Source organism: Microcebus murinus, chromosome 21, assembly GCF_040939455.1.
Source record: "Microcebus murinus isolate Inina chromosome 21, M.murinus_Inina_mat1.0, whole genome shotgun sequence".
NCBI classification, from domain to species: Eukaryota; Metazoa; Chordata; class Mammalia; order Primates; family Cheirogaleidae; genus Microcebus; species Microcebus murinus.
In genome coordinates this window covers 31,864,554-31,891,235 of record NC_134124.1, presented here as the reverse complement: position 1 = coordinate 31,891,235, position 26,682 = coordinate 31,864,554, and the positions used below count along the sequence as shown (strand labels likewise).

The following is a 26,682-nucleotide window of genomic DNA, read 5'->3' as shown; positions in this document are numbered from 1 at the left end:
CTGTGTGGGGTGCGTGTTCCAGACTAGAGGAACTAGGGGCATGGGCGTCCCCTCACCCTCTGCTCCAGCCCCATCATGCTCCCCCTGAGCCCCGCCACAGCCTCTGCTGGGAAGCAGGACGTGTGGACGCAGACGAAAAGGGAACGGTCCTGTTTAGTCAGATGTTCTGCAGAGCAAGCGCCCCACACCACCCTGGCCCCCACCCACGTCCCCTCTGCCCAGCCCCCATCCAGCGTCTACCCCAGGGAGCCGTGGCAGGGACTCAGGTAGGGACCAGCAATGGGGCACGGGTATCTGGGGTACATGTCATTTGGCAATTTTTGTGAGGTGATGGTTTAAATGCCCAATTTCAGATGGAATCAAAGGCCTCCAGCTCAGCGAGGCACAGGAGAGAGTAAATGCCAGCAGCTTCTCAGCGGGTTTTAGTCTGGGCGCCCTGGGGCTGGCCAGAGCCTGGGCTAGGCAAAGGGCCCACCTGCTTATACCGGCGTCTCCACTGCCAGGGCTGCCTAGCGCGCTGACCCTCCCCTGCCTAGAGTTCGGGCCAAGTCACACAGATGACAGGAATAATGTCCGTGCACCGTTAGAATCCGTGTCCCGGGCCGGGGCCAAGCTCCCTGCCTCACCTGCTGGCTCAGTGAGTCCCCACTCACCTGGCTAGGGCTGGCTTCACGGCCCCTCTGTGCAGGTGAGGAAGCCAGGGCCCAGAGAGGTCCATGACTGCCATGAGACCACACAGCTAATACGAGTGGCATTCAGACATGGGTGCCCCTGTAGTCACACTCCTGAGAGCTTATCCTTCTCTCCTCTTCCCTTCCCAGGCTCCCCAGCAGAGGTGCTGGTGCAGAGCCGGGGCTCCTATCCACCTGCCCCGCAGGGCACCCTTCGACCCCCTCGTTCCTGTCACCCTGTGCTCCATGTTCCCTGGCCCCAGAGTTTGGGTCTGCCTGGGGAGCAAGGGAAATACGGTCCATCCTCCATCGGTGGCCTACTCGCTAAAACCTGTATACCTCCAAAATCGACAGTCTAGGGGCTTTCGCAGTCATTCTTGGGCATGCGCAGAACAGTGAAAAAAGTGAGTGCCCTGCACGTGCGTTCCCAGCTGAGGCTGAACAGGGCGATTCTCTGCCTTCTTGTTGCAGCTCCCATGCTGTAAACAGGTGTCCCTCTCGTGGCTTATTTAGTGCCATGTATTTTGCACGGTTGTGCTTTTTGTTGGTGATTTCTCTGTTTAAAACGGGCCCAAGCACAGCGCTGAAGTTCTGTCTAGCGACCCTAGGCACAAGAAGGCCCTTTGCCTTATGGATAAAGTGTGTGCATCAGATGAGCTTCATTCAGGCATGAGTTATGGAGCTGTTTGCTATGAGTTTAATGCTAGTGTATCAGCAATACATACTACATAAGGTGTGTTTGGTCAGAAACACATAAAAAGCAAGGCCATGTATTGATGGATCGGTTGATGAAAATATTGCGACCAGAGGCTCCTGGGGCCCTAACCCTGCATTGCCCCTGGGAGCAATGGTTCAGTGTTCGCTAATTCAGTGTTCCCAGCCATCTTGGAGACAGTAACCACCGAGAATAATGACAATGAACTGTTCCTCCTTACTCTTTTCTTGTTCTTCCCACCCCACCCATCGGTCCCCTGCAGGCAAGGAGGACAGAGACCCTCTGGGCCCTGTGTAGCATCTGGATGTCACTGGTGCTACTCAGGTGTCCTCCCTTCCTCCCTGCTTGTAGCCACCACCTTGCCCAGGGTCCAGTGGCTGTGGGTGGCTGGAAGTGGTGGGGAGCACCCTAAGGGGACAGCACAGAGAGGGGCGCACGTGGACCCTGCTGGGGATCGTAGCTGTCGCCGTACTCCTGCGACTGCTGGCTTCAGGGACCCAGCACAAACACCACACACCACCTCCCGGGGTTGTCCTGTTTAATTCAAACCAGAGAAATGCACACTTTGTTTTTCACAGAGGACAGAAACCTACATGCCTGTGGACGCGGGGCAGGTGTCGGAATGGGCCAGGCTGGCTGAGTGCATGTTTGCCTAGTAAACAGGAGCGGGCAGTCTTTGCTTCCACGGCAAAATAGGAACTCTCTCATTCTAAGTGAAACTCAAGCACTTTGGGTCTATCTTCCATCTTCCCAGTTTTGATAGGGACATGTACAGAGAACTATTTTTGTACGCTCAGGAAAGCAGTAGCACAAACACATAAGCTGCAGCCAACTCCCAGCCTCAGCGACCGAGCCACAAAAGGAAGTCGTGGGGACTGTGGCTACACCCGGCCCCAGAGCTCATCAAGAGGGGCAGAAGTCACTCGGCTCGTCCCTGTGTTTGTCATGCTGGAATAAAGGTCACAGCTGCCAAATATCCCCAGTTCTTAAGAGCAGCCAGAAATCCAGAGGTGGGGGAAACGGGCAGACAGACCTCGTTCCTTCCAAGTTCAGCTTTACCCTCCCAGCTGTGTGACCTCAGGACTGTCCTTAGCCTTTCTGAGCCTCAGTTTCATCACTTACATGAATCCACCTTCCCTGTGAGTCATGATGAGGATCAGAAGTAAGGGTGAGCAAATAAAGACGAAAGAGTTGGCCTCTCCAGACCCTGTAGCTGCACAAAAAAAGAAAAAAAGACGTGGTCTCTGGCCGTGGGACTGGGCAGAGAGGGTGCAGGAGGACAGGAGAGGGCCCCCGGGTTGAGTGCCCCCAAGTGGCAGTTTATATATTGCAAACAGGGGTGCACACTCAGACCCTTTCAGGAGCCAGGAGTAGCTCAATGTGGGAGGCAGCTGGGTGCAAAGCCACACGAATGACAGTAATGGTGAGCGGCTAACACAGGCTGAACCTCTGTGCCAGACAGTGCCGATACTAGTCCATTTAGCCCTCGCCAGGAGCAAGAAAAAAAGCTCTGAGACTGCTTTATTTTACAAATGAGGGAGCTCAAACACGGACAGTAACTTTCAAAAGTCAAATGGCACAGCCAGGAGGGAGACAGTGCAGGTTCACTGGCGGATGCGCATGCCCCCTGTGTATGCATGTGTATGTGTGTGTGTGTGTGTACATAAACCATACATGCACTAGCCATCCCACCACATGTCCCAGTGGGGAAATCCAGTCCTCAAGGCCACCGGCTGCAACCACTGATTTAAAATAACTTGACAGCAACTCTTTTTTGTCAAGTAAAGATGGTCCCTTGTGCCCTGGGACCCGTCCCCACCCCTGCGCCTCCATGGCGGTGGTGGGTCAGTCCGGATCTCTGCCCAGCAGAGTGGTTAAAACCAACAGCGCCCAGGCCTGGGCCTGCCAAGCCTCTTCAAGACTGTGGGGCCAGGGCCCTAAGGCTACCTGGTCTTGAACCTGCCCTTACTGGGCTGCTGGCAAGGGAGCGTGAACAGAGCAGGTGCTTAGACTCCGCTCCACTTTTCTGAACCTCTGCCCTTACCCGTGGAACTGTAATAACGAAGTTAATTAAGCCTCTCCTCTTCGGGACTTCCACGAGTGTCACTTGAGCTAAGGGATGCACACTAAGGCATGCACTGGGTTACTGCAAAGGGTTATTAGCACTATGGCAACTCGATGCAGCATTTCTAATGATGTCGCATTCAGAACACCTGTGCGACTTCTCGCGGGTGAACTTCTAGGTGGGTTCTTATGCTTAGCAAGAATCTCCACCGGAGGCTGAACACTGGTAGTCCTCTGGCCACAGTCAGGTGCACACATCTGGATTGGCTGGTAGTGGTTTAATAATAAGGGTGCCCTTAATAAAAAGGGTGTTTTTAATAATAATTAGCTGCCCACTTTAAAAAATTAAGAGTTTTCACCAAGGTGGACGGATTGCTCAAGGTCAGGAGTTCACAACCAGCCTGAGCAAGAGTGAGACCCCATCTCTACTATAAATAGAAATTAATTGGCCAACTAATATATGTAGAAAAAATTAGCTGGGCATAGTGGCGCATGCCTGTAGTCCCAGCTACTTGGGAGGCTGAGGCAGTAGGATTGCTTGAGCCCAGGAGATTGAGGTTGCTGTGAGCTAGGCTGACGCCATGGCACTCACTCTAGCCTGGGCAACAAAGCGAGACTCTGTCTCAAAAAAGAAAAAGAAAAAAATTAAGAGTTTTCACACACAACAGAAAACAAATCCAGATTTCTGGCGTATTTTGGAGCATCAAATGACTGGCAGAACTGCTCCCACATTCCCACAAGGCTCCAGTGGAGATAGGCTGAGGAGCAGCTGCCCCCTTGGATGGGACATGTGTTTGCTGGTCACCTTGGTCCCCACTGGGTCTGCTTCTGGTCACCACTAAGTCACTTTCCTGTGGACACCTGAGCTTGCAACTGCAGTTTGAAACAGAATTTCCACGAGAAGGAGGGAGAGGCCCCGGAGAGGGTGGACAGGACCTCCCCATCCTGACCATGTGCAGAGCATGGCCCAGTCGTGACCCAGTGGCCCCCACTTCCAGAACGATCCACGTAGCTCTCGCCCACTGCATTTCCATCTGTGAGGGGCTCTTCCCTGTTGCCAGAGTTATTGGGGGGGAGTCCTGCAACCCTGGAGGGACATGAACCTGGGAGAGGCTTGCTTTGTGGACCTCGGGCGTTCCAGAGGTAGCCGGAGGAGCCCCCAGCCTGCAGAGTGTCGGGCTTTCTGGGGAAGAGCGAGAGCAGGCTCTGTACCGCACACCTGGCCACCCGCAGAGGCAGCGGGGCCGGGACCCCTCTGCACCCACCCCGGGCCTGGGGTGGGAGTTTCCGCAGCTGGTCTCTTAGCTGTGAGACTGCCCCATCCTCACCAGAGTCGAGGCTGGGACGCTGCAGTTTTCCTTCAGGCAGGTCTGCAGAGACAGAGATGGAGAGAGCCCCCCAACCCCACTGGGGGGCTCTTCTCGTTTTGGGGTTTCCCAATCTGGGCATCATCAGGAAGATACTCCCCTGAGAATGAACGAGCTCTTATCCCACCTCTGTGCGCTCGTTTCACTTCTGGAGTGCTTGCCCAAGCTGCCTCCCCATCCTCTAGCCAGTGCCCTGATGCATGGAGAGAGAGCAGCAGCCGGCTCTTCTGGAAAATTCTACCCTCCCCCTTTTACTCTCCTTCTGTTTTCCATTCTTGCAGCCCGAGGAAATCCAATTCACAACCCGTACAGTAATGTGATGTTAATTTTGCTCATTTAAAGAAACAGATGTCAGGAAATGGGAACCCTCCCACTTCATAGCTGCTCTAACTCATCTTCACTGCGCGTCCCTTGTACTTTACTACCCCAAGAAGCCCGACTCTCGGGAGCGAGATCCTGCTCCTGCGGCACTCGCGTGAGTTATAGCTACTGGGAGAGCCTTTATCTCTCTCCCATGTCTGATTTGGGGGTAATTTGCAGTCTCCCCAGCGCGTCCGCGTCATTCCTGGGTTATCCCAGACCAGGCTGCCCGGATCTGTAAGGAAACTGGCTGCGTTTAAGGAGTGCAGGAGTGGAAGTCCAGTTCGGGAGACTCCCAACTCCTCCGGGCCTCAGGAGAGGGATTTGGGGGGCATTTGCTCCCCCATTTTCTTGGCAGGATGGGAAGGAGAGAGAACAGGCAGACGACGGGCAGAGGGAGCAGGCGACACGAGACAGGGAACCGAGGCACTGACCGTCTCCTCCACACCCGCCCTGGAGCGCGGGCATTGCTGCCCCTTGGGGGCTCGGTGCCTCCCTGGGAAGGGGGAAAGGTGGCCTGCACTGCACAAATGCCCCCGTCTGTCACTTGCTCCAAGTCAGTCCCCAGGGAGTCTTCACGTCTAGGGTTGGTATGGGTCAGCCCAGAGCTCATACTAGGGACGTGGTAGGGTCCCAAGCAGGGCCCTGCCCCCCGGGGCCTCAGCACCCCCGACCCCACGCACAGCGAAATGGAGCACTCGCTCTGTCTCTGTGCGCCTGCGCATTCTAACGCTGCCGTGGGCTCAGGCTCTGTCTCCACCTTCTCGATTTCCCCGAGCAGGCTGTTGGCGCAGGAGGCCACACTCTTCCTCAGCTTGTGCAAACACCATCACCTTCGGTTCACCCACCCGGCCAGGGGGGCCCTTCCAGGCTTGGACATTTGGGTGGCCCATGGGAGCCCCTGCGCCTGCCCACCAGAGAGAACTGGGGACTCGCCGTGCTAATGGCTCCCGGGATCTGCGTGTGATTCGGATCTCTCTCTCGGTCTCGTTGGCCACCAGAGGGGAGGGCCTGCTGTCCACCCGCAGGGGCAGAATCAGAAAACGCAGTGCTGGGGCCTTGATGGCACCGAGCTCACGCTAACCAAATCCAGCCTCCCAATTCTTGAATTCTGCAGAGCATAAAACAAGGGAGGGAGTATCCACATCACCAAAGGAATATTCACTTATAAAAGAAGTTGTTCAGTGGGTCACGTTTTATGTGCCAGAAAACCTGGCTTAAAATCCCAGCTTTCTCAGCTGTGGGCAAGTTACTTAAATCTCTCTGAACCTCAATCCTTTCATCCATAAAATGGGACTGTAATGATAGCTGTCTGACGGGCATTCTTTTGAGAGTTTAATGTGATTGTGTTGGTCAAATCCCTGACCTGGTACCTGCTACACAGAATAAGTGTTCGGCAAGCAGTAACTAGAACGTCTCCATTTATTTATATCAGAGATTCTCAACTGGTCAGAGAGCTACAAGTTCCACAGATGCCCTGCTCCCAAGAAGTGGGGAGCACACTTTATGTTTTTCTCCTGCTTTCCTCTTGAGAATCACTGCTTGGTGAGGATATCTATTAAAGAGAGAAAATAAATTTGAGAATCACTATTTGAAATCTACCAGTCCCCCGGGACGTTGAAAAGATAATTACACAGAAAAAAAAAAAATCAAATCCCATGCAGTCTGTTTCTTTTCTATTGATACATAGTAATGGTCCGTATTTATGGGGTACACGTGATATTTTGATACATGTGCACAATGTATAATGATCAATCAGTATTGATGATGTCCATTACTGCGAGCATTTATTATTTCTTTGTGTTGGGAACATTTCAAGTCTTTTCTTCTAGCTATTGTGAAATAACACAGTGTATTGTTGGTAACTGTAGTCGCCCTACTGTGCTACGGTACGCTAGAGCTTATTCCTTCTGTCTAATGGTAATTTGTACCCACTGATCAACCTCTCTTCATCCCCACCTGCTCACCCTTCCTGGCCTCTGTTAACTGTCCTTCTGTTCTCTACCCGCATGGCATCCACCTTGTTAGCTCCCATATGTGAGTGGGAACATGTGACATTTGTCTTTCTGTGCCTGGTTTATTTCACTGAACAGAATAACCTCCAGTTCCATCCCTGTTGCTGCAAATGACAGGATCCCATCCTTTTTTACAGCTTAATATTGTTCCATTGTGCGTGCGCCACGTTTTCTTTATCTATTCGCCCACTGCCCGTGCGGTCGGTTTCCCAAAGGCAGCCGTCCATGCTGTGTGGGGCTGGGATCCCCGCTCCCCGACACAGATGGAGACCAAATGTCCTGGCGCCCGAGGCCGGGCTGCCCCCACAGTGCATCCGTCTCTGCACACTGGCCCTCTGCTCCCCTTGACTCTCCCCCGTTCTGGCCCTCCCTTCTAGAAACCTGAGTAACAACCGGATCAAGGAAGTGAGAGAGGGCGCCTTCGACGGAGCGGCCGGCGTGCAGGAGCTGATGCTGACGGGGAACCAGCTGGACACCGTGCACGGGCGCATGTTCCGGGGCCTCAGTGGCCTCAAGACCCTGTGAGCCCCCGGGAGGGACCCGGCCCACTGCCCAGAGGGAGGCGGGAGGGCAGGGAATTAGAGACGGACCGTGAAGGCTGCTGCGGCCCGGGCTCTGTGGTTGGCCTGGTGAATCCCTCCCTTCCCGGAGCCGGAGTCACCAGATGTCGCCCAGCCCCGGAAGGGATAGAACGTAGCACGCTGAGCACCCCAGACACACTGTCTCTCACACACACACCACTCAGTCACTCACTCTCATGTATGTGCATGCATTCTATTCACATATTATAACACACATGATATATATAGAATCATGCCAGAAACATGCTGAAGGAGACACATAGTCACATTTACCATAAACATAGACATACACACATTTCTAAAAATGACATGTACAATATGCATAAAAACACATGCACAAATAAGCATAGACATACAAGCACACACACACACACACAAGCTGATATCCACGCCACTTCTTGATTCTCTCTTCTCCTCCCAGAAATGTACATGCATACGCCAATAGCCATGCAATAAGCATGTGTGTGTATATATGTGCATGACACATGTTTCCAATAATAAAGCATGCACCAGCAAGAATGTACACACAGTTACATGCAGCTTCGATGGGGATCCAGGCCCTGCTGTCCCAGGACTAAGCTGAGCAGCGTGCCCAGGCTGGGCTTGGGCTTGGCAAATACATCCCGCCTACACGCCCCCAACACACACACAGGTCCCCCCCACTGCAGCACCGCTTGGGGACAGAAAGGGTAACGCCCGTGCTCCCTCATCACCCCTCCCTGTAGGATGCTCAGGAGTAACTTGATCAGCTGTGTGAGCAACGACACCTTTGCCGGCCTGAGTGCAGTGAGGCTGCTCTCCCTCTATGACAATCGGATCACCACCATCACCCCTGGAGCCTTCACCACGCTTGTGTCCCTGTCCACCATGTGAGTTCTCCCGGGCTACTGCCCACTCCCTCTGGGGTCCTCTCCTGCAGACCTCTCCCCTTCCAGCTCCTTCTGTCTTTGCTCAAGGTCATCTGTCTACTAGATAAGAATTTGCTGGGCTCCCTGTATGTGCCGGGCACTGTCTAGGTGCCGAGGCCACACAAACCTGGCCCCTCCTCCCTGGAGCTCACACCATGGGGAGTGACCACACGCAGGGGGTCCACGGTGAATTGCAACCCCAACACGGGCTTTGTTAAGAAACACTAGCAATGTACCCTCAAAGGTAAGTGGGAGTCAGCTTGTTGAAAAAGTGGGAAGTACGATCCCTTCAGAGGGAAGAGCATGTGCAAAGGCCCTGTGTTTGGCTGGAGCAGAGCAAATAGGTGGGACTGAGCAGAACTCACGGATGAGAGAGGGTGTGGTGTGAGGCAAGCTGGGGGGGAGGCCAGGCCAGGTCGCAGGACCGCCGTGGCCACCTCCGTCTTAATAACCTTATAATGGTCTTAATAATAGTAACATAATCAGACAGGGGTTTTCAAAAGATGCCACCAAGGGGCATCAGAATCAGAGTTAGAACCCAGCTTTCTGGGCACCTAAGTGAGTGCTCCTGCCCGGATATTTCACTGAATTGGTAAGGGAAGCTGGGTGGAGTAATGGTTAAAACTCTAGAGCCAGATTTCCTGGGTTCAAATCCCGGCTGTACCTCTTGTTGGCTGTGACTTTGGAAAAGTTACTTCATCTCTTTGTGCTTCAGTTTTCCTTCTGCATAACCCACCTCCCGGGATTGCCGTGAGGGTTGAGTCTGGTAATACTTGTGACGCGCACAGTGAGGGCCTGAGCTGTAGAAAGTTCTCGACACGTGCGAATTTTGCAGCTGCTCAAAGGGCCTCCATGTGGCTCTGTTACCTTCGGTCTCGGCTTTATTGTCCCATTTCTTCCCTTCCCCCATGACCACTTGGAAAACAGAAGGAAAAGGCTGTCGCCGCATCTCCTGTTGCTAGCTGCTGTCGTGCTGCCCTGCGCCCGTTGTGCTCGGAATAAAAGCCAAAGCCAGGGAGGGGGAAATGGGCATTTATTGAAACCTTAAAATCTGTACCCCCATAATATGCCAAAAAAAAAAGCCAAAGCCAGAGAAGGGCCTAATGGCTCCTTGTCATCTGGCCCCTCGTGACCTGCCTGTCCCCTCCCTCTACTCATCCTGTGCTCCCGGCCCCTCCCATGTTGGAACTTTACACTCCCTGGCACGGCCCTCCTCCTGGCCTCCCTCCCTCTGCACGAGTGTCACCCACCCTAGCCCTGTCCCACCCTCCGCCGTCACCCCTACCCTCTCTAGCCCTCTGCTCCTAATTTGTACATAGCACTGACCACGTTCTAGTATACTGTATGGTTTACTTACTTATCATCGGTCATCTATTGTCTGTGTCCCATCAGATAAGTTCCAGGAAAACAGGGCCATACAGCTGTTCTGTGCACTGCTTAGATCTGTGCCGGGAGCGTGTGGAGATGGCCAGTACGTAACTGTTGAATAAATGAATGAATCCAATGAATGAGGGACATCCGGCAGGCAGGGACGACGGGAGCCAACACCAGTGGGCTGGTTCCTGGCAGCCTGCTCGGTGCCTCCACACCGGGAATCTGAGGACATATGAGATGCCCAGAGGGGCAGAGTCACAGAGCATTAAGGGAACCGGCTCTGACGCGTGGAGTAGGTTGTCCAACTTTGCCCGGCTGCTGAGTGTCAGAGCCAGATTCAAACCCCAGGGGACGACGCCCAAGCTCTCAATTTCCGCGTCCTACCACAGCCACTCGAGGGCTGTCTGCCACTCCTAAATGACCTCCCTAAGCTGGGCTCTCCTGTTTGTGGGACGAGGATGACGTTACCTCCTTCGTAGGGAGGTTGTGACAAGAACGTGCGAGCTAATGGATTTATAAGGTGCTTAGCGTGGTCCCGGGCCTGTAGTAAACACACAGGAGGTGATAGCTGCCCCCCTCCCCTCACCCCTGCCTCAGCCCGGTCATCGCATGCCGCAGACACGTACGAAGTGCCTGTGACCATGTGACGCCGGTCTCTGGATGTGCAGAGACGGCCAGACCTGGGCCCCACCCTCGTGGAGCTCAGAGTCCAAGGTGCAAGGCAAGTATTCAACACGCACAGAAGCAAAGCATGACCCGCTCTGCTGGGTGCTGGGGAGGAAATGAAGGAGAATGAGCGAGAAGATGGGATGGGGACCCAGGGAAGGCCTCGTTGATGAGGTGTCACTAAAGCAGGAGGAGGAGCCGGCCAGCCGATACACAGAGACGCATTCCCAGCAGGGAGGACAGCTAGTGGGAAGGCTCTCAGTGAGAACTGGAGGCAGTTCACGCCACTGGAGCTCAGCCAACGAGGAAGGGCATGGCGCAAGGCCAAGGTCATGTCCATAGGCGGCGGTGGAGGTCTGGAACCATCTCCCGCAGTAGGATAGAGGCCAGCCACTGAGAGAGGCCCTTCTCTCCTTCCAGAAACCTCCTGTCCAACCCCTTCAACTGCAACTGCCACCTGGCCTGGCTGGGCAAGTGGCTGAGGAAGAGGCGGATCGTCAGTGGGAACCCTAGGTGCCAGAAGCCGTTTTTCCTTAAGGAGATCCCCATCCAAGATGTGGCCATCCAGGACTTCACCTGCGACGGTGAGAAGGCCCAGGGTTCGGGGCGGTGGGGGATGGTCCCTGGGAGGGTGAAGAAGAGACAGGAGAGGAAGGTGCAGTTGGTGGCTGCAGGTCAGGACGCTGAGACCCGGCTCCATGCTGCTTTGGGCATGCAGCCGGAGCTCTGAAGGGCTCTGCAGATCTGGTGCTAGCCCACATGACTCCTTCATGCAAATATTTAAAAGGTGCCCTTTACTGAAGTCATTTTACTTACATCAGTCAGAAATCTGTCATAATGTATTGATTTCATTGAGACGAGGGACTTGCTCATTAAAACAAGACACTGCCATCTGTGAGAACACTGTTGTGCTAAATATGTCCACAGAGATGATATGGTGCCCCTTAGATGATACGGCAACCTTGTACAGTGCACAACCTACACAACCGTACGTGGGAACCCTGGCCTCAGTCTTCCTGTCTGCATCATGATGAGGCTTAGAGTATGTGCTCAAGAGAAACGTACTTCAAAAAGTCCTGTCTCTGGCTAGCGGATATGAACACAGGGAGATCCGAAGCTTTGGGTCTCAGGATCCCAGAGGGCACATTCATTTGCATAGATTCAAGCCAGCAGAGTTCTTTACTTGATCAACTTTGGGTTATCATGAGATGAATTAACCAGTTTGCAGATTAACTGAAATTAAGACATAATGGGGCCCAGGGGCCCACTCACCACCGCAGAGAGACTGTGTCGTGGTGGGAGGGGAGAAGGAGAGGAGAGACAGCAGGGAAGCCGGGGCTCTGCTCCCACTCCTGACCACTCCTTCAGTCAGTTTGGCTTATCCCTGCTCCAGTTAACAGCCATCTCTTCCCTGCGTATTGCCCTGGCCAGTCAAGTCTCGGTTGGCCTCCATAACACCTTCTGTCAAATGTGGTAGGAGGCAGGTGACAACCCCAGACGTGGACCCTCCCCCTCCAGCCACCCATGAGACCAGTGGGTACCTTACTCCTGGCTCTGGCTCCAGGTGGGGGCAGGGAGCGCATGCCCACCTGCTGCTCCCGGTGGGGTTCCTTTACCCCCGGCCGCGCTCACCCTCTCCGGGGCTCTCCGCAGGCAACGACGAAAGCAGCTGCCAGCTGGGCCCGCGCTGCCCCGACCAGTGCACCTGCGTGGACACGGTGGTGCGCTGCAGCCACAGGGGCCTCCGCGCCCTGCCCAAAGGCATGCCCAGGGATGTGACCGAGCTGTGAGTACCCCAGCCCCTCCCAGCACCCTGTCATCTCACCGCCACCAGCACCCTCTGCGCTTCATTCCCGAATCTCAAGCAAGACCACCCTGGGGAAACCCCACCGGGTGAACAGATCCTAGCAAGACGGCAGCAGGGCCTTCGCCAAGATGACGACGGCCACTTAGCCTGATGCAGCGAGAGTGCAGGGTGACCGGGAGAGCACCTCCCCACGGGCACTGTGCCGCACAGAGCACTTCTAGGAACATGATCCTGTTCCACCTTAAAACAGCACGAGCGAGCACGTGGTCCCATTGCACAGATGAGGTCTCAGTTCTGAGTCCCGTTCATTCCTGAAACGGGATCTTTTCTTACTGCACGGCCCGAGCCCCTGCCACTGAGTCCTCTGACCTTGTTCGTGCACTGGCAGCTCCCAGTTACGTGAAAAAGGTGCTAGTCTCTTCCTGAAGGGCTGGCTCTTACTATTGTGGAGAAAACCTATTTCTGTCCCCTAGAAAGCTCCAACGGATGGACAAGGCACAGTCCCGTAGTCAGGTGGGCCTCTCTGGAATGTACCAGGAGCGGTGCAAATGAGGCCAAAGGAGCATGACACGTTCATACAAGCAACACAAACCGTGTGCAAGCTTGCTTTCCTCCTTCCTTCAGTCATTCACTCAGCACATATTGACCGGGGGCCTCGTGGGTCACACTCTCTAGCAATGGAGAGACAGTCGTGAGCAAAACCAGTGTGACCCCTACACTCCTGAGGCTCACAGTCCATTGGGAAAGGTAGACACGTGCTCTGTCCTCTGAGATGCACATGTGAGGTGAGCACTGTGAAAAGTGCTACGAGAAAGAGGTGCAAGGTTGCTAGGATGTCCTCAAGTGAGAGGTCTGACGTGGACGTGAAGCTCAGAGAAAGCGTCTCTGGGGAAATGACCCTGGAGCTGCCATCCGAAGGCCGAGGAGCAGATATGAATGATGAGAAGGGAGGGAGGAGTGCCCCAGATGGAAGTTGCAAAGGCCTTGCGTGAGGCACAGGCAGAGCCCAAGTGACACTCACACGCCACCCCCACCCACACATGCCTCCCACTTACACTTTGACGCTCTCCCCCAGACCCAGGCACACCCTCTGGTCCACCTTAGCTCCTACACGTGAACCTTGGAGGTGTGGTGAGCTCAGGTCCAGACCTCCATAAAGTGAATATTGACATATAAAAGCGACATATATAAAGTGACAATTATGAATATTGTCATAAAGAGAGTCACACCAATTCTTTGGTTTCCCAGTGCATATAAAAGTATGTTTATACTGCACTGTAGTCTATTAAGTGTGCAATAGCATTATGCCCCAAAAAACAATGTACATACTTTAAAAACATTTTATTGCCAAAAAATGCGAATGAGCATCTGAGCCTTTGAGTTGTAATATTTTTTGCTGGTAGAGGTTCTTGCCTCAGCGTTGCCAGCTGATGACTGAGCAGGATGGTGGCCAACAAAGGTGTGGGTGACTGAGGCAGTTTCTTAAAATAAGACACAGCAATGTTTGGCACATTGATTGACTCTTCCTTCCACAGAAGATTGTTCTGTAGCATGTGATGCTCTTTGATAGCACTTTTCCCACAGTTGAATATCTTTCAAAGTTGGAGTCAGCCCTCTCAGACGCTGCCAATGCCTGAGTAACTGAGTTTATGGAATATTCTAGATCCTTTTTTGTCATAGCAACAGTGTTCATGGCATTTTCACCAGGAGTAGATTTCATCTCAAGAAACCACTTTCTCTGCTCATCTGTAAGAAGCAACTCCTAATCCATTCAAGTTTTATCATGAGATTGCAGCAATTTAGTCAGACTCTGCTTCTAATTCTAGGTCTGTTGCTATTTCTACCATAACTGCAGTTACTTTTTCCCCTAAAGTCTTGAACCCCTCAAAATCATCCAGGAAAGTTGGAATCAACTTCGCCCAAGCTCCTGTTATGTCTATATTTTGACCTCCTCCCATGAATCATGAATGTTCTTACTGTCATCTAAAATAATGAATCTTTCCCAGCAGATTTTGATTTACTTTGCTCAGATCCATCAGAGAAATCACTATCAATGGCAGCTATAGCCTTACGAAATGTATTTCTTTAAGTAATAATATTTGAGAGTGGAAATTACTCCTTGATTCATGGGCTCTAGAATGGATGTCGTATTAATATTAACAGGCATGACAACAACGTTCATTTCCTTGTACACCTCCATCAGAGCTCTTGGGTGACCAGGTGCATTGTCAATGAGCAGTGATATTTTGAAAGGAATCTTTTTTTCTGAGCAATGGATCTGAACAATAGGCTTAAAATATTTAGTAAACCATGCTGCAAACAGATGTGCTGTCTCCCAGGCTTTGCTGTTCCTTTTCTATAGCACAGGTACCGTAGATTTAGTATATTTCCTTAGGGTCCTAGGATTTTCAAAATGGTAGATGAGCATTGGCTTCAACTTAAAGTCACCAGCTGCATTAGCCCTTAACAAAAGAATCAGCCTGTCCTTTGAAACTTAACATCAAGGCATTGACTTCTCCTCTGTAGCTATGATAGTTGCAGATGGCATCTTCCAACATAGTCATGATAGTCACAGTAGTCATATATAGTCTATGATTGTCATAGATGGCATCTTCCAATATAAGGCTGTTTTGTCCCCATGAAAAATCTGTTGTTTAGTGTAGCCACCTCCATTCATTATCTTAGCCGAAACTTCTGGATAACTTGCTGCAGCTTCTATATCAGCACTTGCTGCTTCACCTTGTGCTTTTATATTAACAGAGACAAGTTCTTTTCTTAACCCTCATAACCCAATCTCTCCTGTCTTCTAACTTTTCTTCTGCAACTTCTTCTTCTCTCTCAGCCTTCATGGAACTGAAGAGTTGGGGCCTTGCTCTGGATTAGCCTTTGGCTTAAGATAATGCTGGGGCTGATTTGATCTTCTATCCAGATCACTAAAGCTTTCTCCATAGGAGCAATAAGGCCGTTTTGCTGTCTTCCCATTTGTGCGTTCAGTGGAGTAGCGCTTTTCATTTTCTTCAGTAACTTTCTCTTTGCACTCACAACTTGGCTGACTGGTGCAGGAGGCCTGGCTTTCAGCCTCTCTTAGCTTTTGAGCAGCCTTCCTCACCAAGCTTAGTCATCTCTAGCTTTCAAGTGAGATCTGTGCAACTCTGCTTTTCATTTGAACACTTAGAGGCCATTGTAGGACTATTGATTGGCCTAATTTCAATGTTGTTGTGTCTCAGGGAATAGGGAGGCCCCAGGAGAGGGGGAGAGATGGGAGCATGGCTGTCCGTGGGGCATGAGAACTCACACGTTTATCGATTAAGTTCGCTGTCTTATGTGGGCACAGTTCATGGCGCCCCCAACCAATTAGAATATTAAAATCAAAGATCACTGATCATAGATCACCATGACAGATATAAGGATAATGAGAAAGGTTGAAATACTGTGAGAATTACTGAAACGTGACACAGAGACAGGAAGTGAGCACATGCTCTTGGAAAAATGACACCCATAGACCGGCTCAGTGCAGGGTCTGCCACAAACCTTCCATTTGTAAAGAACATAATACCCACAAAGCACAATAAAGTGAAGAACAGGTAAACAAGGTATGCCTGTACCCTCAGACACAAGTGACAGAAAGAGACCCAGCTCCTCCAGGGACAGTTTCTGGGACCCACCCTGCAAATACCTCCTGGGGTAGAACCTGAGCACGCCAATTTCTTAAACTAGCAAATAGATCTTGGGTGTGCATTGTGGCTCCTGGCATTTCCCGATGTCCAGAGAGGCTGACAGCCAGGGGAAGGAAGGGACGTCTCCATAGTCACTAAAAATCCATGTCAGCCCTGGGTTTGGCCTGGACCCAGGCCTTGAAGATCGGTGTGAGCAAATGTCACATTGTGTAGTGGGCTTCACGCCTTTTCCTTGGGCTGCGCCACGCCGTGGGACAGGAGCTGCAGAAAACAACCCAGGTGCACGCTCTTTCCCAGCCAATTGAGTGCCAAGTGACACATGGCAAAGGACAAAAGTGCTGTGAAAACAACCCACGGATGCTTTTCCCCCAAAGGTCATGAAACCAAGACTGGAATAACAGAGATAATTGGTTGCAATTATAAAGTCAAGCTCAGCGCTTTGGGAGGAGACTTGATTTTCTGCTCTGGAAGCAGTAGCATTTCCCTCCGCCAGGCATGGCTTCCAAAGCGTACCAAGGAAGGCAGCCTCCCCTTCTGTCCCTGAACCATCTCCTGGGCAGGTCGACGGAGGGCGTCTCGGGAGGGGCAAGCAGGAACGTGCACGTCGGAGAAAGTGAAAGCTGGCAGGCCAGACAGCTGTGTCCTGAAGCCTTGGGTTCGGGGACATCGGCTGAGTCCGGACCCAGGCTTCGCGCTGCCAGCTTTCCAGCTCCTTCGGGCATCGTTCGTTATCTCAGGCAGAGCTGCCGGCTTACAAGACGAAATTAAGTTTAATTCACTGAGAAGAAGCAAAAACAAAGTTGCCCAGCATTTCTTTTTAAAGGGCAGGATGTGGGCGTCCATTGCAAGCGCTCGAGGTCCGGTCCAAGCAGGAGGTGACTTTTCCTTGTCAGCCCTCTGCAAACCCTCTCTGGCCGGCCTCTGCCTGTCTCCTCCAGGTGCTGTCACCTCGGTTAAGTCAGGCCACACTGAGCTGTCACCCACCCTTTCCACCCTTGCAAGTCTCGTGGACGTGGGGCTGCGGTACCACTTGCCCTTTTTAAGGGAGGAGGAACTTCCAGAGAAATATTAACCAAAATCACTTGCCCACATCTTACCATTGGTAGAGCCCGGTCAGGATGAGAAACAGGTTTGTCTGGCCCCAGATCCTGTAGTCATACCCGTTACACCAGAAGTTCTTAAACTTTTGGGTCTCAAGACTCCTTTATGCCTTTCAAGACATCTCACACTCCAAGAACTTGTGTTTATGTGGGTTCTATCTACTGATAAGTTACCACATTAAAAACTGACACTGAGAAAATTTTTAAATATGCATTTATTATTCCATTTAAAAATAATTATATACCCATTGCATGTTTATATAAAAAGCATATTTTTAGGACAAACCAAAAGAAATTTAATTGAGAAGAGTGGTGGTGTTTTATAGCTTTGCAAATCCCTTTACAGAAAACAACTGGATTTTCATATCTGCATCATCATTCTCTCTGTTGTGATATGTTGTTTTGGGTGATGTATAAGAAGAAAATCCAGCTTCACACAGATGTATAGATGGAAAAGGAAGGAGTATTTTCATAGCCTTTTCAGATAATTGTGGATGTTCTTTGATAATACAAAGCTCTACAAGTGGTAGTTTCTAAAAGTCTAGTCATACTGTGGAAACTACACTCATACCAATGAACTTTTCATCCTCTATTATGTTAAAATCCAGGTTTACAGACTTTGACAAATTCAAGGTCTATCTTACACTTTGAATGGAACTTTCCCTCATGCATGGTCTTATAACATCATGCTCTGGTCATTGGGAAAATGTTGGCTCCCTGAGTTGTGTGTATTTTCCAAATGTTGACACATTTCATCATACAATATACTTAAAAGCCATATCCTGTGACATTATCACTTATCTCATCAGAAAAGTCTTTAAGTAAGGGAAAGCTCTCAAGCTCGATACAGCACTTAAGAGTTTTCCAAACTTTTAATTTTCATTTGGAGCCCAAATTTTATCACTGGCAACAAATACTCTCAGTTGTTTTCCTTGAAGTGACAGGCTTATTGTGCTCATTTTCAAGAAATGGAGGAGGTCAAGGTGGGAGGATCACTTGAGCCTAGGAGTTGGAGGCTGCAGTGAACCATGATCATACCACTGCACTCCAACCTGGGCAACAGAGTGAGATCCTGTCTCTAACAGAGGAAGGAAGGAAGGAAGGGAGGGAGGGAGGGAGGGAGGGAGGGAGGGAGGAAGGAAGGAAGGAAGGAAGGAAGGAAGGAAGGAAGGAAGGAAGGAAGGAAGGAAGGAAGGAAGGAAGGAAGGAAGGAAGGAGAGAAAGAGATTGTCTACTAAATACCCACGTCTGAATAGCCAGTTTGCCAGTCATTCTTTTGAGTAAAAATAGCACTTCATAAAAAATTTAAAAACTGCCTAGTTCAGTTTGCAACTCAGTGACACAGGTGCTTCTGCACTGGGCAGCCAACGTGCTCCTGTGGAGCAGAGTGCTTCATGCACGCTTCTCATTTTGTCACACACAACATTGAAGAAATGTGCGCTTGAGAGTTGAGAATTAATACAAATAATAATTTTTACTTTTTCATCAAGGGCATTCTTAAGCAAAATTGTGGTTTTTTTAACCTGCAAGTACACAGAGATAAGGAATATAATGACCACTGGTATCATTTGGTACCAATGTCCTGATTCATGCTGAGGTAATGGCACTTTTACCCACCACTGATTTTGTGCCATCAGTGCAAATGTCAACACAGTGCAAAAGGAAAATAATGTTTGTTTGTTTGTTTGTTTTTTTGAGACAGAGTCTCACTTTGTTGCCCAAGCTAGAGTGAGTGCCGTGGCGTCAGCCTGGCTCACAGCAACCTCAATCTCCGGGGCTCAGCGATCCTACTGCCTCAGCCTCCCGAGTAGCTGGGACTACAGGCATGCATCACCATGCCCCGCTAATTTTTTGTATATATATTTTTAGTTGGTCAATTAATTTATTTCTATTTTTGCTAGAGACGGGGTCTCGCTCAGGCTGGTTTCGAACTCCTGACCTTGAGCAATCCGCCAGCCTCGGCCTCCCAAAGTGCTAGGATTACAGGCGTGAGCCACCACGCCCGGCCAGGAAAATAATGTTTTAATCTTATTGCAAAAATAGATCCCTGAAAATATATTGGGGACCCCCAGCGGGGGTCCGTGGATGACACTTTGAGAACCACTGTGGTCATTATATACTGGCGGGCAAGGAATACCTGCTCCAAGTCAGCATTAAAAAGGCAAGCTTACAAAATCCTGCTGAAACCAGGACAGGAGCAAACACAAGACAGCTCAGCCCCTCCTCGCCCCCCCAAATCACTGCAACAAGTACTCTCTGCAAAGGTAGGGCCTCACTGCCTTCAGAAAGTACAATCGTTGCTGTGGATCTATCCTTCTAGATTCAGGCTTACCTCGCTATCCCAGAAGAACTAAAGCCTAGGAATCTGTTTGTTTCCATTTATGGGAGTGTTTATAGACATCAGGTCTTCCTGGTTCTGGAAACAAGCTCTGCAAGCCCACCTCTTCACACAGGCTAGAGAGGAGAGTCAAAGTCTAACACCGGTGAACCGTGTTCCCCCGGAGTCCAGCCCTGCTTAGTATCCAGGATGTCTGATTTTGGTCTGAGGACTATGACCGTGGATGTGTTTTTGGTGTCCTACAGCGGATGTCCCAAGGAGAGGACAAGGGAAGGATGTATCTGTCCCCCAGGCACAGTGATTGGAAGGAAGGATTCGTATGCGGATGTGAAGTCTTAGAACGCTGTGGGAAGCAGGCTGGCAGTGTGCACATGATTGCACATGCGTGTGAGCACAGAAACATGTGCTGCACTGATAGGAGACATGAAAAGGACAGGGCTTGACCAGGAGGCAGGAGGGCACAGGGCTGAGATGCCACCCTTTGGGAGTAAGTGTGGCAGGAGGTGACAACACAGGAGCACTGGTCGAAGAAGAGGGACAGACCTGGCCTGGCACTGTGAACTCGGAGGGCTTAGAGGAGGGGAGCCTGGAATCCAGAAAGCAGCTTAGTGGACCTTTCTCCTTATCTACAGCTCGCTCAGGAGGTGACATGCATGCAGGTGACAGGGCAGAGCTGTGCAGCAGGTGACCAGCCCAGGGAGGGGCGCAGAAAGTGTGTGCCCTGGGAGAGGGGTAATCAGGACATCCTGCCCACCCTGGCCCTTAAGAAAGCAAGGAAGAATATCCTGCCTGAGCTTCAAACCACCACAGCTACCATTACAGAGCATTTACTGTGTGCTGGCTGCTGTGCTGGAATTTTTTTTTTTATAGGTGATCTCATTTAATCCTGCTAACAACACTGCAAGACAAGCATCATTATTCTCGCTTTGCAGATTCCCATTTTGCAGATGAGGTCACTGAGGCTCAGGAAAATTGCATAACATTTTTAAGATTATACTGCCAATGAGCAGCAGAACACAGACCCAAGCCTGGGTATATCTGACCCCAAGGGCCGACCATTAAACCACCACCTCCCAGTGGCAGAAGCCCAAGTCCCTGTGTGTTCTGCGCAGTGGCCTGGCTTGCAGGGTCCTCTTGAAAACTGACGTCTGCATTCAAGCAGGGAGAAGGCACACCCGGGCCCCTGCCCCAGTGCTACGGCAACCTGTAGCGGTCCTGGCTGGTCCAGCCTGACAGCTGGGCCTTCTCCAGCAAGGCCAGCTGCTGCCTCGTGCTCAGCCCCGCGCTGAGCGGGCTCCCAGAGCACTTAATAGAGCAACTACCCGGCACTGACTACATCCTTGCCTTTCTCTGGCCCGGGGAGCCAGACAGAAATGTGCCCCCCGCCAGCTGGAGCGGCTGATCACATCTTCGGAGAGCATGCTGGCCCTGGGCACAGCAGCACTTACGAGTCCTGGCGCAGGCCCTGGCTCAGAGGAGACCTCAGCAGATGGCATTGGTAGAGGACACTCCTCGGCGCTATCGGGCAGTCACGGCCGACTGTGGGAGGGCCCGCGGGGGGCCTGAGCACTGGCAGAGAGCGGAGAAGTCTCTCTTCACTCATCCGAGTGCTGTTGGGTGTGTCGTGCCCAGCACTGTCACAGGAGCTGGCAGTGCAGCAGCTGACATGACAGATAAGGTCCCTTTCTTTATTTTTTATTTCGGCTTATTATGGGGGTACAAATTTTTGAAGTTTCAATAAATGCCCTTTACCCCCCTCCCCCCACAAGTCTGAGTTTCCAGCATGACCATCCCCCAGATGGTGCACATCTCACTCATTATGTATGTATATACCCGCCCCCGCCCCCCTGCCCAATACCCTATTACTGTAGTACCTATGTGTCCACTTAGGTGCTGCTCAGTTAATACCAGTTTGCTGGTTAGTGTATGTGGTGCTTGTTTCTCCATTCTTGGGATACTTCACTTAGTGGTATGGATTCCAGCTCTAACCAGGAAAATATAAGATGTGCTAGATCACTGTTGTTTCTTAGAGCTGAATAGTACTCCATGGTATACATATACCACATTTTATTAATCTATTCTTGGATTGATGGGCACTTGGGCTGTTTCCACAGCCTTGCAATTATGAACTGTGCTGCTATAAACATTCAAGTGCAGGTGTCTTTTTTGTAGAGTGTCACTGGATCTTTTGGGTAGATGCCCAGCAATGGGATTGCTGGATCAAATGGTAGATTCACTTGTATCGCTTTAAGGTATCTCCATATTGCTTTCCATAAACTTAGAAGGGGGGAGAAAGACAATGAGAAAACTAACCAGTAGATTAGCATTCCAGACAGGGAGGGAGTAGAGTAGGATTTCCCAGGAAAATAGGAAAGGGAGTGGAAAGAACACGTTCTAGGAAGATTCCCATGGTAGAAAGATCTTAAATTCAAGAAGTTAAGAAGGCCATGAGACGGAGCACATAACATGAAAAAGAGGACGGTGTGTGCTAAGAGCTTGAGGAGGCAGATGTAAGTTCTTGCAAGCCATGACGAGGGCTGACTCTTTATCCCAAGAGGAATGCAGGAGCCAAGGAAGAATTTTAAGCTGGAAAGCGACATGATCTGATTCTCATTTTAGAAATATTACCCTGGAAGAGAACTAGACAATGAACACCAAGGGGATCATTATCTGTCTTTCCATAATCACATATATTATTGGATATAGATGTCTGTATGTATATATCTATCTATATGTATATTTTTAAATTCTGTTGGACACTAATGTACCAGGCACTGTTCCAAGTGCTATTCACAGAGACTCTCAGTTCATCCTCATAATCATAATCAAGATGGTGATTATTAGAAGCCCCGTCTTACAGATGAGTAAACACAAGCTCAGAGAGGCTAAGTACCTTGCCAAAGGTCACACAGCTATTAGATAGTAGGGCCAGGATGTGAGCCTCAGCCTCTGAGCTGCCCCTGCATCACTCCAGGTCCCCGGTGGAGACCGTGGCCTGGAGCAGGGTCTCGGAGAAGGTGGCTGCCCTCCTCCTTCACCGTTCAGCTGGTCTGAGCTCTTTGTGGGACACCTGTCAGTGCCGCAGAGCTCGACGCAGGAATGCAGAACATCCGCTCGCAGAGGTCTGCGTGGATTTGCATGCGAGGCAGATGTGTCCTCGTGTGCTCGCGCTGGGATTGAAACAGAACATTTAAATGCAGGTCGGTGCCAAGGGTGACCTGCTAGCAACGCTCTGGCAGTTCCGAGGCTGGTGGGGCAGGAGGGCAGTCTCCTGAAAGGGTCCCTCTGGGCTGCGGGCTGCAGGCAGCTTTGGAGTTCGGAGTTTTCATGAAGGGCTTCCTACAAAGCTTCCCCCCCCACACTACAATCTGCATTTCTAAAGTGAAACCTTTTGATTCCAAGTCTGCTGAGCTGCAATGCCAGGTCGCTGGGGACATTCTGCACTGAAACGACTTCCGCCCGGCTCTGTCGTGCCAAATGCAGCTCTCCTGGGGAGTTCTGGGATTTTCATCATGCAGATGATGTTTCCTGAGCATCTACTGTTGCCAGGCAGTGTACAGGAATGCTGCACATCACAGAGTCGCACGAAAGATGTCACCATGGGGTGACATGCTGTGAAGAAAATACACTCAAAGCTTTGGGACTCTGTAGCATCACCAATAAGTGTGAAGTCTCATCAGGGAAGATGTTGGAGCTGGGATATGAGCACCTGTAGGATTTACCCAGGCAAGGAGAGGGAACTGGGCCCCACACAGAGGGGCGTGGGGCATTTGAGGAAGGTTAAGGCCACTGGAGTTGGGACCCACTCCACCAGAGGCCACGGGAGAGTTTGATGCAAGAAGAGCAAAGAGAGGAGGCAGGGCTGTGGTGGTCAGTTTCCTGTGTCAGCTTGGCCAGGCTGTGACACCCAGTTGTTTGGTCAAACAGTCTAGATGTTGCTTGAAGGTTGGTTGTAGATGCAGTTAACTAACATCTGCAATCTGTTGACGCTTTAATTAAGGAGATTTCTATTCATAATGTGGAGACGGGCCTCTTCTAATCAGTTAAGGGCCTTAAGAGCAAAAAACTGAGGTTTCCTGGAGAAGGAATTCTGCCTCAAGACAGTGGCAGAAATCCTGCTTGAGTTTCCAGCCTGCCAGCCTGCCCGATACATTTCGAACTTGCCAGCCCTGTGGTTGCATGAGCCAATCCCTTAGAATAAATGTTCCTCCTCCCCTGCTGTCTCTCTATATATGTCCTATTGATTCTGCTTCTCTGGAAATCCTTTGACTGATAGAAAACAGGCCACAGAAGGCCTTGTTGGATGTGGGCAGGAGTTGGGTGGCCCTTCTCTAGTAAGTAATGGCAGTCACCGAGGGTTTTAAGCAGACAGAGAAGCTAATTCAATTGGTATTTGGTATAGTACCAATCAGAGCCAGCCTGGAGCCCAGAGGTTCTAGAAGCAGCTGTGCCCATCCTCCAGGGGCCTGAACCTCCCTGTCTTACATGCTGTGGGCATCCCTGAATTCCAGTGGCCACTTATGCTTTTACTCATCAGCTCAGCAAATCCATGCATTTATACAGCATGGCTTGTCCTGCAGAGATATCTGGGCCAGGCACAGGGCATTTCTTGAGACCACTGTCAGTGTTAGGTTTTTTTGTTTGTTTTTGTTTTGAGACAGAGTCTCACTTTGTTGCCCAGGCTAGAGTGAGTGCCGTGGCGTCAGCCTGGCTCACAGCAACCTCAATCTCTGGGGCTCAGCGATCCTACTGCCTCAGCCTCCCGAGTAGCTGGGACTACAGGCATGCGCCACCATGCCCGGCTAATTTTTTGTATATATATTTTTAGTTGGTCAATTAATTTCTTTCTATTTTTGGTAGAGACAGGGTCTCGCTCAGGCTGGTTTCGAACTCCTGACCTTGAGCAATCCGCCCGCCTCGGCCTCCCAAAGTGCTAGGATTACAGGTGTGAGCCACCACGCCCGGCAGTGTTAGGTTTTTAAATCCAGGGTCCTGTGAATGATCCTTGGCAGTATTCATTCATTCAACAAATAGTGAAAGCACGCTACTAGGCATGCAGACATAGCAGGACACAGAACCGGCACAAATCCCTGCCCTCGTGGAGTTTACACCCTATGAGGTTGAGAGAGAAAAGAAATGATGATCCAGTGCGGTGATGGAGTGAGGTGAAAATAAGCTCGGAGCGCAGAGGTGAAACAGTACAACATTGACTTCTCGCGATCCGGGGTCCGACAGAGCCAAGTCTAAATCCCGACTCCTGGACTATTCGTGTACCTCCGTGCGCTCAGCACCACACCCCTCACCCCAGCTCCAGAGAACTGAGTGTGATCACAGTCCAGAACTTCTCTGTCCCAAAGCCCTGGGACTGCCCCTCAGATCGTGCTGGTGACTTCTGTCTGGGTTTCAGAATTGTGCTTGTCGCTGGGTTGCCTGTGGGGTTCAGTAGCTTGCTCCAAGGCCCACAGCGAGCCCAGCCCATAGCCTGTCTTCAGACGTGCTTGGCCCCGGCCTTCTGCAAACATCCCAGCAGGGAGGTTGGGGCCTGGGCACTTTATTCTGTTTTCATCTTAGATGCTCAAGTTTGCTAAGTAGCTGCAGCAAACCAACAGGAGCAAGAGAATGAGCAGCGTAGGAGAGGGTAAGCGACTGCTGTCAGTCTGAGGTCAGACCCCATCCCGAGGCCCCCTCGGGTCTCCCTGGAGCAGAGATGCACCCAGGAGCAGCCCCTCTGCCTGCCCTGCCTGTTCCTCCGGCTCCTGCCTCGGAGCTCCCCCTGCCACGCTGTGCACAGAACACTTCCTGCAAGTGTGTGGGCCGGTGGGTGGCCTGGCGTGGCTCGTCCTCCCCGCCTTCAGGCTGCAGGGACCTGGAATCTGCCACCCAGCCCTCCACCCAGAGCCTCCCTGCCCAAGGGAGAGAACTGAAGGACTCCCCCCCCTCCATGCCTGCCCTGCCCCTGCTGAGGCGCAGGGCAAGCATCCGCCTAGAACGCGAGCGCCCTGCAGCCCGTGGTTCGGGGAGGACAGCAGGCCGAGCCCAGGCCCTGCCCCTGTCTGCAGCCATGGCCTCTCTTGATGCTTTCAATAAAGTCACCTCCAAGGCCTCGGCCTGGTCTGCCCCACCTCCCACGGTGCCCCCTCCACCGACCCATGGGAACTCAGCCCCCACCGCCTTTCCCTGCTCCGACACTCAGTGCCCTGCACAGGCTGCAGCCTGGCTGGACTCTCTCTTCCCCTGCTCTGTCCAAGGCCTCGTCCTTTTCGCCTGTCGATTCTCATCTTAAACTCCTCTTCCTCGCCCGTCTTTGTGCGGTCAGCCCCTGGGCACTCTCCGCCACAGCACCTTGCCCTCCCCTCAAAGCACAGATCGATCAGAATTTATAATTGACATCTCTTTATGGGTCTGTCCTCTCTCCCCTTCCTCACTTCTTCCCCCTATTAGGTTTTTAATTGCCTGAAAGCAGGCTGTGGCCGTCTCACCAGTATACGCAGTGTCTTGTGCCAGGGACCAGCTACAGGAAGAGAGTCACTTGGTCTTGATTAAAGTTAATACACATTCTAACATGTCCTTAAAGCCAAACCTGGTTCAGTTATTAACATACGTGCCCATCTCCTGTTTTAACCCGTTCATTCAGTCGTTTTGGACTATTGGACACCAGGAATTGTGCTGGGACCTCATTACTCAAAATGTGGTCTGCGGACCAGCAGTCCCCACCCCCATCCCCTGGGAGCTTGTCATAAATGCAGACTTTCCAACCTTACCCCAGACCTACTAGATCAGAATCTGCTTTTTAGCAAGACTGGTGGTTCGAGACAGTCTGGGTAGTTAGTTGAAGTTCGAGGAGCACCGGGCTAGCGATAGATGGGGCTCGGTCTGCCCTCCTGGAGCTTAAGGCAGGCACTGGGCAAATGGACAGTAGTGACCATGTGCGTGTTGGCTATTATGAGAGAGGACACTACAGGAGCTTTAGATCCAGGGGAGCTCACCCAGGGGATCAAAGCAGGGTTTGTAAGCTGTCTTAAGGTTTTGCAGTTTTGCT

At 51.4% G+C, this 26,682-nt stretch overlaps 1 protein-coding gene across 1 annotated transcript in view; it reads left to right on the top strand.

The window, feature by feature from the left end:
- Positions 1–26,682, top strand: part of SLIT3 (slit guidance ligand 3) — a 586,308-nt gene that overhangs the window by 503,798 nt on the left and 55,828 nt on the right. Inside the window, exons 17-20 of the mRNA XM_012780961.2 lie at positions 7,570–7,713; positions 8,499–8,642; positions 11,142–11,305; positions 12,375–12,507. Coding sequence (XP_012636415.2) covers positions 7,570–7,713; positions 8,499–8,642; positions 11,142–11,305; positions 12,375–12,507 — 585 coding nt within the window. The remainder of the gene's footprint in view (positions 1–7,569; positions 7,714–8,498; positions 8,643–11,141; positions 11,306–12,374; positions 12,508–26,682) is intronic.